We start from the raw sequence: 18027 nt of genomic DNA, 5'->3' as shown, positions 1-18027 counted from the left end.
ATTTCTCCAACAATCAAACAGATTTTCATGCTTTTAACTCACCTTACTCAATAGTGATACATTTGATTTTTAATAGCGTATTTTTCAACGTTTAAATATTCATTGAAGTTCAGAAAATAATAGTAGTAATAATTAATGGAATTTTGACTTTATTTTGGAGAAGCATTCTAAAGATATGTGAAATTTACTAAATTTGTTTAAAAAGCGTACTTACAAGCTTGCTTTCGAAGCTTATAGGATTTGATTCTTTTCCTGTGGCAAATTTTTTAAATAGAAAGGATTATTATTTTGGAAGACTCTTGTCTTCTGAGTCAAGTTTAAAATTGCAAGACTACAAAATTTATTATTAATATCCTGAAGTCAGTTATGACTTGACTGTTCAACACTTATGATAGAAAAATAGTAAATAAAAGTATTTTACAACAAAGGAATGTTTATGGTAGAAAAATATTAAATAAAAGCATTTTACAACAAAGGAATGTTTTCATTATTTGTGATTCTAAAATATTCTTCCCGATTTAATAATTATTAATGAAAAAAAAATTATTTTGCAAATAGAAAACATTGTAAGAGTTAATTCAATGAATGATTTCTATCCTTTTTTGTATGTAATAATTTATGTTAAAGAAGATATGAAGCTGCATGAGTAAAGCACGAATTTTAGGGACCTAAGAGACCCTGAAAAATATTCTTAAAATCCAAAAATTACCATATTACTTATTGCATTTTCGCAGTTTGTTGGCAAAAAAAAAAGAAAAATTACTTCTAAAGATTTTGTATCAATAACATAATAGGAAAATCTATGGTGGTATTGTGAGTTAAAATGTAAAATTGTAAGAAGAGGGTGCATAACGTTTTTAAATGTGCTTTTTTTCGTTTTTTAAAAACCCTTAAAGGTGCTTTTTCAGAGGTGATTGTGTTCCGGAAAAAATCCGGATTTTTCCCTAATTGCGCTCCGAAAGTTTCCGGAAATCTTGGGTCCAAAAATTTCAAGATATCATCAATCACATTTATGTATAAAAATTCTTGTACATTTTATTTAAAAATATTAGAACTAGGCCATGGCACAGAATAGATCAAGATGGCAAAAACGTTTTGGGACGGCCTTGGCCTGTCATGGGCTGTAGTGCCCAATAAGAAGAACTAGAATTTATACTTGGCATCTTTCATTTGTAAATATTTTTTCTGCTAGAGTAAAAAATGTGATTAGAGATAAAAAATAAACTTATACATAATTATTCATTTAAATTATGCTGTATGTAATTTATTTAGAATTCAATGTTTTGAAAATATCAATGATTTAAATTTATAAAGATATTATGCGTCTTTAATGATTTTACTCAAAACATTTTCCGGATTTTTGAGTTAGACTCACAATTACCCCTGCTTTTTTCATTGGGTGTTTTTAAAAAATGCTTAATTTTCCAAGTGTCCAAGTCTATTAATCTCTAAAAAAATGACGATTATAAATATATTTATACAGTTACAGCAAATGAAATAAAAAAAAACACATAGAAATAATTCTAAAAACATGGGTTGTGTATTCTATTTATCAACTTATTTTAAAAGCAAATTATTACGCTTTGAAATGAAGAAAAATTTTAAGTAGGTAAGTGTGAAATAAAATAATTTTCAAAATATTATAATATTCATAATTCTATATTTAATAAAGAAAAATAATCATTTATACAAATGGTGCATATTCGACGAAAAAAATAGCGAGTGGAAGGCTAACCCTAATTTTGTCCTTTTTCTCTTTGTTTAACTATTTTTTTTGACGCCCCAAATCTAAATCGCTGTAGTTTTTCGGTGGTTGTCACTACGAATTTCCAAAGTTTTAAAAATCTCGATATTTTTAATACGACGAAATTATGATGCTTAAATTTCGAATTTTTGTTAATTTTGAAGTTCTTTATTTGAGTTCATTTTATATATGATCTAGGTGAATATTTTCGGAGGTTATTGCCGATTTCCCATGCGTTAGGACTCGCGACTTTCGTATCGTTGTTGTTGCTGTCGTCGGCCATTAATTCAGAGTGGGTGCTATTATTCTTGTTTTCCACTGGCCCCATTATGACCAAGAATTCCACTTCTGACGCACCCATACGTCATATCCGTTTATTCCGTTCATACATCCATTCATTCGTCCACAGATCGTAATTATGACCTGAACCAGCGAACGATCAATCTCCAATTCAGTGCCCCCAGAGGTATTGATTTGTTCTGGGAACATGGAGGACTTTGTGACCTGACAGATTTAACATGCCCCAGTCATCATTTACTACACGGTTAGTCTTCGGCAGGCTAGATTCGAAGTCCCGTTCTTACAAACGTGAGGGCAGTGCCCTGAGTAATAACTTTTGGCTTGCTTTATTTGTGCGGATTTCATCGCACACCTAGGTTTTTTTATTTATTTTTTTTATCGCACTTTCAACAGTTGTTGCTTGGCTCTTCCACAGGGTTTCGAAAATCCTGATTTTTTTTTTTTAATATTATAATGAATTGCGAGTTTCGAATTCGACGTTTTAATCATTATTTATGACGTACTGTATGTGTGCCATTTTCATCATCAATCCATGTTGTTTTTTTCAGTTCCTACTATTTATTTCCACTTTTTAAAAAAAAAAAAAATCGACTTTTTTTTTTACAAAACTTTAAATTCGAATGTGAGTTTCAAACTATTTACTGTTTTTGAGCTTTATTCCTAATTGTTGGTACTTTTAAAAAAGTACTTAGAAAACTGTCTTGAAATTTAGCATTCATAAAATCTCTTATAATTCACTAAATATAAATGCCCTAATGTTAAAAATATACTAAACACTAATATCAATTGAAAGAAGTTAATTTTGAGCTATAATGCGTTTGTTTTATTTAAAATCATTTTAGACGTCGTACAATTTTTTTAATTAAAATATTTAATTTGCATTTATGTTGCTGGATAAAATATTTAGTTTTTACTTTCACTTAAGAACATTACAGTTAATTTATTTTAAAATATGCTTCTTCTTTTTTTCGTATTACGTGATGTGATTAAAAAAAAATTAAAAAAATCTCTTCTTTGCCCACGTTTATGACTTTTTGATAAATTTATTTATGTTTTTTGATTTGTTTTTTTTTTTTTGAAAAGTTTCACTTTGGTCTTCTTCAGTTTCGAATGAATATAATTATTAAAAGAATTTAATTTTACGCATATATATTACTAAGTTGACTGATAAAAAAGAAAGAATTAATTAAATTTATATGAAAGGAATCGTAACTGAAGAAATTTAATTTCATGCATATACAATACTAAGTTGATTGATGGAAAAAATTGTGTCTAAAACACTGACGTTTACGTCAGTGTTTTAAGCACATTGTTTAGTTGCATTAAAATATTTGTTTAAAATAAAATAAATATTTAAAAATTTCCGAAAAAAATGCCGTCAACATATCTAGATACTTGGGAACGTAGCCCTTCATTCAAAAAGATTGTGCACCCTACTACATGAGTTTCAATAAAAATATTTTTATATTTTATAAGATATTTTTTTAATTTATTTTAGCAATAAAAATAACCCTTAACTAAATTTTGAATATACTAATTATTAAGGCCCGCATTTTGATGACATTTGCATTTTTGGACATTTTATGTCCTTTAGAGCATTTTTTGAGATTTATAGGGCATTTTCTTTAAATTTTGGGGCGTATTTTGCATTTTAAAGCATTTTTTTAAATTTGTTTCTAATTTTTATTATTTTTTATAATTCTTTTTTATTACACTGGCTTCCAAACAATGAAGAAAATCTCTATCAAAAGGTGAGGCAACATCTTTTCAAATTGAAGAAGAATTGTCACTAAGTGTGACCGTCCTTTTCAAGTACGCACCAATAACATCAGTAGACGTTGAAAGAAGCTTCTCCTGGTATAAAAATTTGCTTTCAGACAAGAGACGCTCGTTTACATTTCAAAATATTAAAAAAAAATTTCATAATCCACTGTAATTTTGATATTTAGTAATATTATGAGATGGAAGTTGTTATATTCATTTAAGTTTCTATACAAAATGAAAATGTTTTGGAGTCAATATATTTTCCTTTTTTTTGTTATTTTAGCATATAAAACATATTCATAACAATTTTAAAGAGTAAAACATTGTTTTAGTTCAATATTTTTACTTCTATTTAAGTCATGTTATAAGGCATTTTTAGCGCAATTTTCACATTTTAAGGGCATTTTTTGCACTTTTAAGGTCATTTTTTGCAGTTTGTAAGGGCACTTTTTGCACTTTTTAAGGGCATTAATTGAGATTTTTTAGGTCATCAAAATCCGGGCTCTACTAATTATTGTAAGAGAGCGAGCTATTTCTTCGTATTCTTAGGATAAATTTCGTTTCAATGCGGTTATTTAGTAAGTGTATACAATGTTCCAATTAAGAGTTTTTTTCTAAATTTCGCCTTTTCAGCGCAATTTAATTCCTTATTAATTAACATTACGATAATTTTTAAATTAAATTGTGTAAATTGATATAAATTAAAATTAAATTAATAATTAAAAATTCTCGATTGCTTCTTCAGTGTTCTTGTCTCATATTATAATTTTTAAAAAAATTGTGTTAAGTCTAAGATGGGGCGGCCCATTTACAACGCACCTAAGTCTATGTACGCCAGTGTTTCCCAAAGTGTGGTACGCGTACCCCTAGGGGTACGGGAACAGTTTAGCGGGGGTACGTGTTCTTATGTGAAATATCTTACAACAAACGAACATTTAAAAACAAAGCTAGCCATGAAAATTTATGATTGCGTATTTTTCTATTGGCTATTTTTCGAAGATTACAGAGTTAATAATTGGTGGTGCCAACAGTCAGTTGTGATTTTTAACTTTAACAACATCCATGCCCGAAGGATTGTTGCATGCGGAAGAAGTGCAATTATTGGAATTGACATCAGACGGATTCTTGAAAAATAAACGACGAGTGTACATTATTTCATTCTGGCTGCAAATGCAAAGTATGTATCCAGTCTTAACAGAAAAAGTTGTGAAATATATTTTGCCTTTTCCAACTTCATATTTATGCGAAGTCGCTTTTTCAGCATTCGTGGACATTAAGTCGGGGGAAAAAAAGATTATTGGACGTGGAATCGCATCTCAGACTAAAATTGACCACAAGAGAACCGAATTATGAACAGTTATCACAGTAAAAACAATATCATCCTTTTCACTGATGCAAATAAACTTATTAATAAAACTTTGAACGAAAAAAGAAAAATACATAATTTTATAAAAATACATTCATTGTCTTACTAGTGGTACACGGCATTACGAAAAATTTAGAAAGGGTACACAGCAGTCATAAGTTTGGGAAACACTGGTACGCCACTGTTTGAAACGAGTTCCAACCACGACGAATCGTCGCCTCGGTAAATTAAGCGTATGGCGAATTTTTAAAGGGAAAAAAAATAATGTACCCATTTGATGTCATATTAAATTAAAGGGGAAGAAATGTAACTCTAACAAAAAATTTCTAAATATAAATAAAAGCTGTGATGGCTCATGGGATTGAGCGCTCGCTATACAATCAGATGAACCGGATTCAAATCCCAGCCATAGCTGGTAGATACGAGCTCTGCCTACGGCTCGTACCGACCAAAGTGCTGACATAAAATATCCTCAGTGGTAGAGGAATCATGGGTTAGAGTCCCCTTACCGTCAGGCTAACCGCGGGAGGTTTTCGTCGTTTTCCTCTCCATGCAACGCGAATGCGGATTAGTTCCATCAAAAAGACCTCCACGAAGGCAAATTACTCCCAATGCTTGATCCAAGAGTTCGCTTGTCTTCTGGATTGGGTTCAAAATTACAAGGCTATGAAGTTGAACATAAGTAGTCGTAAACCCACAACTTGGGTCGGCTGTTCAACGACGGTTATAAAATAAAATAAAGATAAATAAGAAATAATCTTTTTTTTTATTATTAATATTTTTCATCGACTACCAAATGTTTTTGTTGTTTATTTAATATTAATTAGCCAATCTGAATGAAACATTTGTCTTCCGACTGTAAAAAGAAAACTATCAGAACTGAAACTCAACTTTTTATCTCAAATGTTATCAGCATGCAAATATTTTCTGAAACAGAAACTTATCATCGAACGCGCATAAAAAGTCAAGGATTGTTTTGGAAACCATATTTGAAATCAGCAAATTTGTTTTGACGCAATCGATTTACGAGATTAAAACTCCGAGAAATTCGTAAGTTGTATTATTTTGAAACTTACTGATTTTTCCTTTATAATTAATTTATATTTATAATGTATTACTCCACTTGTAACTGCATTTCTTAGAGTTATATAGTAGTATAAAACTTTTTCCTCTGCAGACATTAAGTTGTACATTTAAGTTAACTTCGCATTTATAACTTGTGAAAGTTATTTCATTTTAATATTGCTTTCATTCTTTAAAAATTAATGGTTCAAAACTCATATTTCAAATCATTTTTCAAAATAAATAAATTATAATACCAAAACTTTTTCAAGTTGTTACACCGAAGAAAAGATATGAAATAAGCATATTGTGAAACCATAACATATCTCGTTTTTATAATATTATTCTCTTAATAATAAAAATGCAGTGACGAAATTGGTTAGTTTTTTTTAATCAGTTTTTGATAAAGGTTAAGATGTTTGATATAATTTTATATAAAGTTTAGTTTAATGTCGTAACAAATAATTTAATCGCTATGTCCCCATAGCGCACGCAAAATGTGAAATTAACCCTTTGCAGTCGTATAGTTGCCTTTAACCCCCAATACGTATTGATTATCAATAAAACATAACCTCAAAGGGTTAATATTAATGGCGTCAAACATTAAGATACTGTAATGAAAAATCATTTGGTTCAGATAATATAAACCGGAAGAGCAATACTTAGGGGGAAAATGTGAAAAAGTTAAAACATTTCATACACAATGAAAACTAAGTTGAATACTACTTTTAAATATTTCCTTTTCTTTGATCTAAAGTTAATTTCTAAAACATCAAGCGCTTTTCTGACAACTATTTGATAGATTTATGCACCTTATCCTAGGGATGGACTGGCTGACTGGCCCACCGGGATACTGAGGTTAAAACGATCGAAACACCTCATGAATTTTCGATGGTATCGATAGCATCAAAAAGTGATTACTCAAATGTGCGATTCAAATTTTGCGTGTCGTAATAAAATCGGAAATTTAAAAACATCGAGAAAATTAATTGTATTAACTGCAAAGAAAGAAAAAAAGAGTGAAAAAGTGATTTGAAAATTCTATATCGTATTATCATATTTTAAAAAATCGATCTAATTGTAGCAAATAAAAAGAGGCAAATATATCATATTGATTAAATAATTCTTCTGTTACAAATCGGAATTCGCAACAAAATTGCTACTAATTTAAACAAAAATAAGAAAAAATACAAGTTTTTTAGCGAACGATCTTTTAGATGCTTGTCAATTCGGAATCACTTTTCAGATTACCAATTTTATTCTTTCGTGTTTGCCTCATTAGTTCATCAATTCTTAGCAAAATTGATTTCTAATTTTCTTTCTTTATTTAGTCTTGTGTGTTTGATGTTTATCTGATGTTGTGTTTTTCTCAAACAAACCTGCTTAAAAAAATAGTCGTTATCGCCCGTGAATGAGAACTTAGAAAGAAAAAGTAAACAGGGTGATAGTAAGGTCGGATAAATGTTTCGTGTACATGATTTTGCATAAATTACGAAATTTAAATTTTATATTAGTGGAACTTCTTAAAATGTTGTCGGAATATAAATTATTGATTCGAGGAAGTCCGCGAATTAGTGAAAGAATCACATGCTTGTTAACAATTCTCGAGTCAGAATTAGGGACAAACTTGTTTTCTTAAAGGTTTTTATCACTATTATCCACATATGTTACACGAAGAGAAAAGCAAGAAACATTTCAACACTGCGGTCTTTGCAAATGAAATTTTTTTCACCCATTATTCTGTTATAACGTTTTAAAAAAAAAATTTTAAAAAAGCAATGCACGCAAATATTTTATCTTTCCATAGAGCAACACTTAGTTTAATCACCTAGGTTTTCTTTTCTCTATTTCTGTATATTCACAATATTAGTTTACTGATATATTATTCAAATTAATTTAAATTTGATATTGTTACAATATCCAATTATTAACATTTAATAAATCGATATCAAGCTGAACAAATTCTTTCAAATTTTTCATTTTTTTAAAAATCCAACTCAGAAGAGAAAGATTACCTAAATTAAGACAAAATAATCTTTAGTAACAACACCTGCGAAATTAGAGAGCAATTCTTTTACTAAACCTGAAAAACTAAGACAAATCCCGTTTCCCAATTTGTTCCAGCACAGTTTGTACAGGCACTCTAGTTCCAGCTATAGGACTTTAATGCTGAAATCAATTGCCACACCGTTGATTATAGGTTATAAATAATAATTCGAGTTCCTAAAGTATAGATTTTATGAAGTATTCAAGTTTTTCAAAGGATATAAAAATATCGATGTGATTTATACACCTTCGTAATGAGTTTGACTCGGGTTCGAATCCCAGGGATGGCTGTTCAATACGAATTCCACACCTTGTTCGCAAAGTCCTCAGTGCTAACGTAAAATATCCTCAGTGGTAGACGGATCAGAATCCCATTGCCGTTGCTAACCGAGGGAGGTTTTCGTGGCTTTACCCTCCGTGTAACGCAAATGCGAGTTAGTTCCATAAAAAATGTCCTCCACGAAGGCTAACTTGTCCCAATGCTTGATCCAGGAATTCCCTTGTTTTCTGGATTGGGTTCAAAATTTCAAGGCTACGGGGTTGAACATTGGAAGTCGTAAACTCAAAAGTATGTCGGCTGTTCAACGATGGTTATAAAATAAAATAAAACACCCCTTGTCGGGGCCGGGACAGCTTATGTGATAGAGTGTTAGCTTCCCAATGATGAGGTGACCCAGGTTTGAATCCCAAAGGTGGCTGGTTGAAACGACTTCTGCTCCTAGCTCGCACTGACCACAGTGCTGACGTAAAAATATCCTCAGTGGTAGACGAATCATGGATTAGAATTCCCTTACCTTCGCGCTTACTGTGCAATATTTTCATAGTTTTTCTCCTCAAGTAACGCAAATGCGGGTTAGTTCCATATAAAAAAAGTCCTCCACGAAGGCTAGCTTGTCCCAATACTTGATCCAGAAATTCTCCTGTTTTCTGGATTGGGTTCAAAATTACAAATCTACGGAGCCGAACATTGATAATCGCAAACTCAGAATTGGATCGTCTGTTCAACGTCGGTTATAAAATAAAATGAAATCGCCCCTCCCTCTTCTAAAAATCATAATCAAAGAAAATTTTGAAAAATCTCTCATTTGTAGGTATGATGGCGAGAAAAGACAAGAAAAATCATCCTAGAGATCATTGTAAAAATCCTAAATCCATAAAGAAGTATCCCCTGGATTGCAACACAAGTGCAAATGAAGTATTCAGCATGCCATTCCTGTGTGATATCAATACGATATCAAACATTAAGAAGCATGGCCGCATCATGTTTATAATTCGAGGACCCCCATATACCATGAAAACAAAACTCAGTGATTTGATCAAGGAAATATATCCAAATGCTGTATATTGTTCTGCTGTAAAACACATTGACAAATATTCCACTGGTGGGAAAATGGTATTTGATAAATCAGTTAAGCAGTTGACCCATACGATTTGTCAAAAAAAGTAAGTGCACTCTTCATACCAAGCATATTGTAGGGAAAGGTGAATCAATTTTGAGACATTTTTGAAAAATCTTTTATTTTTTAATTTGTACAATTTTATCATAATTAATTATATTATTTATTTAATTTAATTATATTATTTATTCAATTTTATCACAATTAATTTGTTATTCCATTAAGACATTTTTGGCTTAGTATAATAATACTGGGGAAGAAATTCTTTGTTGCATTTATACAAATAATTGATCATGCCTAATTCGGGTGTGGGGATTTTAAATCAGAAATAAGTTTTGTCTTAAAGCAACAGATTTTTTTTCCTTTTGAAATGACATTTTTAATCTATTTTTTTGTGGAAATGTATAAGTTTAAAAACGATGTATGAAAAAAAGGGTCGCGTAAATGTTACAACTAAGATCTAGGGGAGTTAGGGCGTATCATCAAGATTAAAATTTACTTAAAACCCATGCAAATAACGTCATACGCGGCTAGGGACGCTTCCCCTATTTTGACCTCTTCAGAACCACACGAAGAAATTTATAAAGTACATCCTGGATTGCAAAAGAAGTATTCAGCATGCCAGTCATGTGTGATTACGATACGATATCAAATACTAAGAAGCAAAGGCGTTTCATGTTTATAATCCGAGGACCCCCATATACCATAAAAAATATTAAAAGGCAGTGATTTGCGTAAGGATATAAATATATATATATACAATATATATATATATATATATTACGCTGGTGGGAAAATGATATTTAACAAATCAGTAAAACAGTTAACCAAGATCATAGCATATAATATACATAATTATATAATAAATAATAATTATATGATCTGTCCAAAAAAAAGTATGTTGATGTTGTTAATTTACGTCGCACTAGAGCTGCACAATGGGCTATTGGCGACGGTCTGGGAAACATCCCGGAGGATGATCCGAAGACATGCCATCTCAATTTTGATCCTCTGCGGAGGGGATGGCACCCCCGCTTCGGTAGCCCAATGACCTGCACGCGAAGTCGAGCACTTTACGGTAGCACAGTTTAACGAGGACCAATACCGCACACCCTCGGTCCCTACGCAGACTGATCCAAGTGGATCACCCACCCGCACACTGGCCGCAGCCAGTGATGCTTGACTTCGGTGATCTGCTGGGAACCGTGTCTTAACGATCAGTCCACTGCGGGACCCAAAAAAAAGTAGGCGCACTCGTTATACCAAATGTATTGTACGGAAACGTAAAACAACTTTGAGAAATTTTTTTAAATATTAAATTTTTTATAGAAAGAAATTATATTATTTGTTCAATTTAGACAGTTTAGCTTCGTATAATAACACTGACGTGGCACAAATTTTTTGCTGCATTTATACAAAAACTTGATCTTGTCTAATTCAGGTGTGGAGATTTCAAATCTAAAATTAGTTCCGCTAATAAAGATATGGATTTTTATGACATTATTTTCGTTGAAATGAATAAGTTTAAAACCGCTATAGATAACAGGTCAAGTAAATGTTGCGATAAACTTCTTGGGGAGTTAAAGCACGTCATCAGGATTAAAATTGTGCAAAAACCCATGCTCAGGTGTTTTTTCATACCCGGCACTATTTTATTATGGCCCTGAGGTTTTACGCAACATTTATGCGATCACCTGTTATATATAATGTTTTTAAACTTGTACATTTCGACAAAAAATAAAAATAATAAAAAACAAGCTTGGATTGAGAATCCGTTTACAAATTTGAAATCAACGGCGTGGAGATATACAAGATCCGTTAAAAAATTTCATGCAACAGGGAAAAAAAATTAATTCCCTAGTGAAATTAATCCAGTTTAAAAAATGTCATAAAAAATACGAGACAGAGATAGAGAGAAAAAATTGTTCAGTGTCTCATTCAGTGAGCTTGGGACACTAATAATAATATTTTAATGTCTGAAAATTATTAACAATACCTTATTTGTTCAATATACTTTTTAGAGATTTATTATATCTATTTTCCTACTGTAGAAAATAAAAAAGAATAAGATCGTGCTATTTCACTTCATTCACAACAAATAAAACAATTTACAGTGATTTCTCCCCTCTGTTTTTTTATTTCTAGAAAGAAATTGTTTGAAAGGAATCCAATTTTATTTGAAAAAGAAAGTACTTCACAAAGAAGGGGGTTCGATGAATTGCCAAAACGAATTTCGACTAGTAAAACTAAATCTGAAAATGTCCCAAAATACTTCATCTTCTCCTAAAGGATTACTTTTTATTGTTATTCATAAATTCATTATTAAAATTTAAGAATATTTGTTTTTCTTCACAGAGCAGAAGAGGCGTGCTTGAATAATGAATTAATAATTGTACAAAATTCTCATATAAAAAAGTTTGAACTAAAACCATACCTAAATTTAGCTGTCAAGTACGACTACACAGTAATTATGGCTATAACTACGTACAAGTTTGACATCACTATTGAGGTAAGTGAAAACATTTTTATTGCGTTTATTAAAAATTAATTTTTCATTGAAAGAACGAAGTTGTTGTTGTCATTAAGGCAAGGGGTGCAATTGTTCTTGTTTTCCAGTAGCGCCATCTATGGCCAAGAATTCGACTTGCCACACCCGTTTATAGGGTGGACCTATTCATATAACTATTTTATCGTCCACAGATCTTAATTTTGATTTGAATCCAGAATGATGAATCCCGGCCAGATCGATCAATCTCCAATTTAGAGGTATAATTTATTATGGGAACATGGAGGGCTTTGTGACCCGACAGCTTTAACGTGCACCAGTCACCATTTACAACTCGGAGAGTCTTGGGCCGGCTGGATTCGAACTCCCGTTTACACGAAAATGAGTCCAACACCCTACCAACCAGGCTACCCCGGCCAGTGAGGAACGAAGTACTTCAACTTCGTGGCTCAAAAAATTTCGATATCATTTGAATTATTGTAATATTTGAAGGGCTGTGACAGTATAATAACATTTTAAAATTCTTCAGGAAAGCGTTTTTTGGTTAAAAATAAATAACAAATAAATAACAGTAAATGAAGAAATAAAAAAAAAGAAACACTACGATATGTATGTAAGCAAAATTTTTCTGCGTAATGGTGTTGCTATCTTGTACTGATAATAAGAAAAACTTGTAAAGTATCTATCTCGAAACAATACTGACGAACAGTTTGATGTAAAAAAAGTCACCATAAGGTAAAATTATGGTTTTTCATTTTTACCTTAAGCTCTTTTATTATTTTCGTATTGTGATTTTTAGTAAGTATTAAAGCATAAATTATTATTTATATATATATATATATATATATATATATATATATATATATATATATATATATATATATATATATATATATATATATATATATATATATATATATATATATATATATATATATATATATATATATATAAAGATATACATATATATATACATACACACCGAAGAGCCATTGCATTATGACCACCCTCCATCTATAACAATGGGCTCGCCCAGGTTTTCATGCTTTCTCGCCCAGGAACAATTATTTTCATGGGGCACATTAGGACCCATAATCCTCATAGAACAATCCCTAACGTCTTTTAGTTACTTGAGCATTGTTGCAAACCAGGTTCACCCTTTCATGGCAACAGTTTTTCCTGCATGGGATGGTGTTTACCAACAGGATAATGCACCATGTCATAAGGGTCGAATCTTCATGGATTGGTTCGAGGAAAATTCCAGTAACTTTCAAGTCATGTCTTGGCCACTAAATTTACCTGACCTTAATCCAAGAGAGCATTTGTGGTCCTACTTGGAAAACTAAATTCGTGCTGCCACGCTACCCCAGGTTGCAGGACCAGTTGGTGAGCGCTTGGTACGAGAAACCTCAGACTACCTAACAGCACCTTGTGGAATCAATGCCACGGCAGGTGCTAGCAGTTTTGAGGGCTAAAGGTGATCCTACATGTTATTAGCAGGGCGGTCATAATGTAATGGCTCTTCGGTGTATATATATATATATTCCATATCTATATATCTAGGTTCTTGATGAAGCAGAGAAGCAACGCAACGGCGGCTTAGGTAGTAAATACTTAAGTACTGCTTTGAAAAATTGGGAAGATGTGCCACCGATGTACACAGGATGGTTTATTTCCCCCCAAGACTCGGAATGTCTTCGATGCATTACGTCGCAGATTTTAGAGACACTGTCTTATTGTGAGGCTGTTCTGAAACATTTAGCTTCAGGTATGCTTTTAAAACTTTAAACGTGTATCTATTATTTAAGAAAAAAAATCATATTTAAGATTAATCATTGTTGCCAACAAGAAAAACTCATGTAAACCGCCATTCATCTGAATTCATAAATTTTGGAATGTGATGAAAAGTCAGCTAATTTCAATCTAAGCGAATCTCAAGTGCCGTTCTCTCACTTTTTTTTTTACTCAAATAGAATAAATTTTCCCCCTGACTTTTCTAGGTAGATTTCCATAAAATTTCCAGGATTTTTTTATAAAGAAAATTCAACAAAATTTCTATTTAATAAAAATGTAAATTGGAATCATAAATAAAAGCATAACTCTCAAAAGTATTAATTCTCCAAAAAAAAAGACAAATAAAGTGATTTAAATAATGCCAACTGTGCTTAGAAATAATAAATAGTCAAAACTATTAACTTGACTGAAAGGGATTAAAACTAAGGGACTTTTCTGGACAATAATAAACTACAAAAATTAGAAAGAAAAGAAAAATCGATAAATAAGCAGTTGTTGCAAAAAAATAATTGAAATATATAAATAACCTGTGTTTAATTGAAGCTAAATCGTATTTAATCAACATTTTTCAAAATAAAAACACAATAAACAATCAAAACCCAATATATTAGTAATAGCTAAAAAATTAATTATTTGAAAGACATCAGCAATAAAGCTTAATTGGGCAATACTAATTTAAAAAGAAAATAATTTAAAAAATAGAAAGTTTAACAAAATTTATATTTAATAAAAAAGGAAATTATAATTATAAATAAAAGCATAAATCGCAGGTATTAATTAAAATAAAATCAGATGATTTAAATAATGCCAATTTGATAAGAAATAATAAATTGTTCGAACTATTAACGTCACTGAAAGGGAAAATAAAACTAAGGGAATTTTCTGGCCAATATTAAGCAAGAAAAATTAGAAGAAAAAAAAATTATCAAGAAGCTGTGGCAAAAAAAATAATAAAAATATATAAATAATTTGTGTTTAATTGAAGTTAAATCGTAAGAACATTTTTCAAAATAAAAACGCAATAAATAATCATATTTATTACCGATATTTTAATAAGTTCAATCAAATTTTATTATACGCTCTTTTTTTTTATTTAAACAGATGATATCACAAATTATTTCCACCCGAGGCAGATGCTCAGCTGCTTGGCTGGTTATACGAAAGATCAGGCTGCTATGAAAAAATATTATATGTCAGATTTAGTAAGTAGTTCTGTTACTTATTGCTATGTGAATTTGGAATCGAATGTATTAACTTTTTTAAAAAATTTTCCCACATAAAATTAAATGGGTTTGATTACATTTCCCCCTAAAAAATATCGGACATTTTAATTTTTAATATCGGACATTTTAATTTTTAATGTATAAAATAAACACTGCTAAGATCCTAAAACTTTTTTTAATTTAATTTTAGCAATTCTATTTTTAAACATTAAAAAAAAGCACCGCTTTAATTACTGCCGATTCCATTAAAAAGGTTTTTCACGAAGCTGTTAACTTCAAATGACAACAGCATTAGCTTCAATAGATTTTAATAACCTTTTCAATTAACTTTAATTGTTGCTCACATTTAACGAGAGACTAGTCCTTTTCTTAACTTAAAAAGGTTTTATAAGATAAAAATGCGATTTTTTTTCTCTACCTTCTATTAATTTATTATTTAAATATGGTCATTTAAAACTGTTCAATGAAACAAAAGAAAAAATATTACCTCAGTGTAAGAAAAATTCAAACAAAATCATACATTCAAGAGATCAGAGGCTTCGCAAACTTATATTTTTAGGTGGGGATAAGTTCCCATTTTGCAGAATGAAATTTTCAATTTAATGCAATCATTAATAAGCATGTAATTTATTAACTTCAATAAAAAAAATATTTGGATGCTAATATTTTCACAATATGTTAATTTTTTCCCATCTACTTAATTATTCTAGTCAGTAACCTGCGATTGAATAATGGGTAAGGCATTGGACTGTAGTCAAGAACTGAGCTTTTATAATCACAAGAGAGCGCCGCTTCCTGCTTGCTATCCACCAAAAATTCTGACACGCTTCCTTCCGAACGAACTTCTAATTCTTTTCTCCTCAGTTTTATTTAATTCCCCGATTTTCATGTCTTGATATTTTTTATATTTTATTTTAACTACATTAAAGGCGTATTCAATGCCAATCTTTGGAGCTTAAAAATTTAATTTCACAATTGAAATTTTATTTTATAACCGTCGTTGAACAGCCGGCCCAATCTTGGGTTTACGCCTTGTAATTTTGAACCAATCCAGAAGACAAGGAAACTCCTGGATCAGTACAAACCAGAGGTATTTGTTATGGGAACATGGAGGATCTTGCGACTCGACAGATTTAACGCGCAAATAGGCAATTGAATAGCCAAATAGGCAATTGAAATTTAAACAAAGTAAGATGCATTGTTCATAATTTCATTTGTTTTCTAAGTTAAACAAGAGAAAAGGAATTTTCGTAAATATGCCGAATGGCCAAACATTTTTACTGTTATTTGCTGAACAGTAAAAATGTTTGGATGGTCACAGCGACCTAACATCCCGGCACCCCTGTATATGACCATTATTTGAAGTCAGGATAAGAAAATTATATTTACACCGTTTTTTAAGTCATTGTTGTGTAATAATAAAAATAAATAACTGGAACAGTTTATAAACTATATCCTTAAATTTCCTGTTATAGATCCAACTCTCATATGGGAAATGTTTTATCATCACAATTGTTGGGTATTTGGTGACCACATCTGATATCATTGGAATAGTTCATCTAAACAGAGATATGAAATCTCTCATTCTATATGATCTAAACGAAGACGACGATGAATCATTGGACCAAATGCCGGGTAACATATCACAACATGGAAAGACAGTGGAATTTGACAACAAAGAAATCTACGAACTAGGAAGAATCACAGAAAACGATTGGTTGGAAGGAGAGGAAATCAATATTGCCATGAGTAGTTTTATGCACATAGCTCAGAGAAATTTCAACGTTTTTAATCTTCATAAACTAAGAAAAGATTTTAAAGAGTCTTTGCAGTTTGTAACTGACACAAATGGCATCATACACCAAGATGTCTACATAGATGATGGAACCACAAAATTCTGCAAACTAACAGAAGATGCTTTATTAATCAAAGCTCCACAAAAAATATTGATGAATGCAATATTTACCGGATTCTACCCCGATTAGAATTATGTGGTGTTCGAGAAAAATTGTCATTCCTGTACAAAAATGCATTTGTAAATATTACCTCTCTCATTGTTCATAAATATATAAATAAAATATTTTTAATTAAGGGTGTTTTTGTTTGAGTGAATTTCATTGAGATAAATAGTGGGTTGATTCATTTTCTGGCAATGTAGCGAAAAGTAAAGTTATTTTAAACAATTATGTGTTAAATACACTTATACATGGTGTACCATATGACCACACGTAATATATAGGTTTGAATCTTTGTCAATAATGAAGTTAAAGTTCATGCATAAGGTGCCTCAGATTAATATTTAAGTGATGGAAAAAAAACACTATCGAAAGAAGCATGACTGGAAATATTAAAATCTGACTGATAATAAAATTGACCTACAACCACCACACTTAATATGTTTGAATCTTCGTCAATAATGAAATAAACTCTTATAATATTATTTCAATATTTAAGTGATTATCATTGAAAGAGGTCTGATTGAAAATATTAAAACCTCTTTGATTGCTGAAGAAATTAGGGAGTGAAAAATTAATGGGGTAAAAGGAGGTATGTTGCACATCTGCAGTTTAAAAAAAAAAGACTGTGTCACTAGTAGTAAGATTGTTTTAATGCTTCCAAATTGTTGGATTCTTTTCTTTAGGCAGTCTAGGAAATTATGTGGTATTTGATAATCGGTGATTGATATTCCAAAACCAACACAAAAAGCTTATTTTCGTAAAAATGTCACTCACACCTTTCAAAATTGACTGCTTCAATTATTAGATACATTTCAAAGTTTAATGCCCTTAAAAATATTCTTAAAATCGAAAAAATACCATATTATG

The 18027-nt window shown here is 30.8% G+C and overlaps 1 protein-coding gene across 1 annotated transcript; it reads left to right on the top strand.

Annotated features, from left to right (window-relative positions):
• Window positions 1-6088: 6088 nt before the first annotated feature.
• Window positions 6089-17293, top strand: LOC107446144 (2',3'-cyclic-nucleotide 3'-phosphodiesterase). Its single transcript, XM_043050827.2, has 6 exons — window positions 6089-6224; window positions 9374-9725; window positions 12035-12188; window positions 13749-13953; window positions 15081-15181; window positions 16678-17293. Exons 2-6 carry the CDS (start codon window positions 9376-9378, stop codon window positions 17185-17187), a joined length of 1320 nt encoding a protein of 439 aa, XP_042906761.2. The 5' UTR covers window positions 6089-6224; window positions 9374-9375; the 3' UTR covers window positions 17188-17293.
• Window positions 17294-18027: the final 734 nt, after the last annotated feature.

The sequence above is a fragment of the Parasteatoda tepidariorum genome, chromosome 9 (genome assembly GCF_982258835.1).
Source record: "Parasteatoda tepidariorum strain Cologne lab strain chromosome 9, Ptep-v5.0, whole genome shotgun sequence".
NCBI classification, from domain to species: Eukaryota; Metazoa; Arthropoda; class Arachnida; order Araneae; family Theridiidae; genus Parasteatoda; species Parasteatoda tepidariorum.
This window is presented reverse-complemented; position numbering and strand designations above follow the sequence as displayed.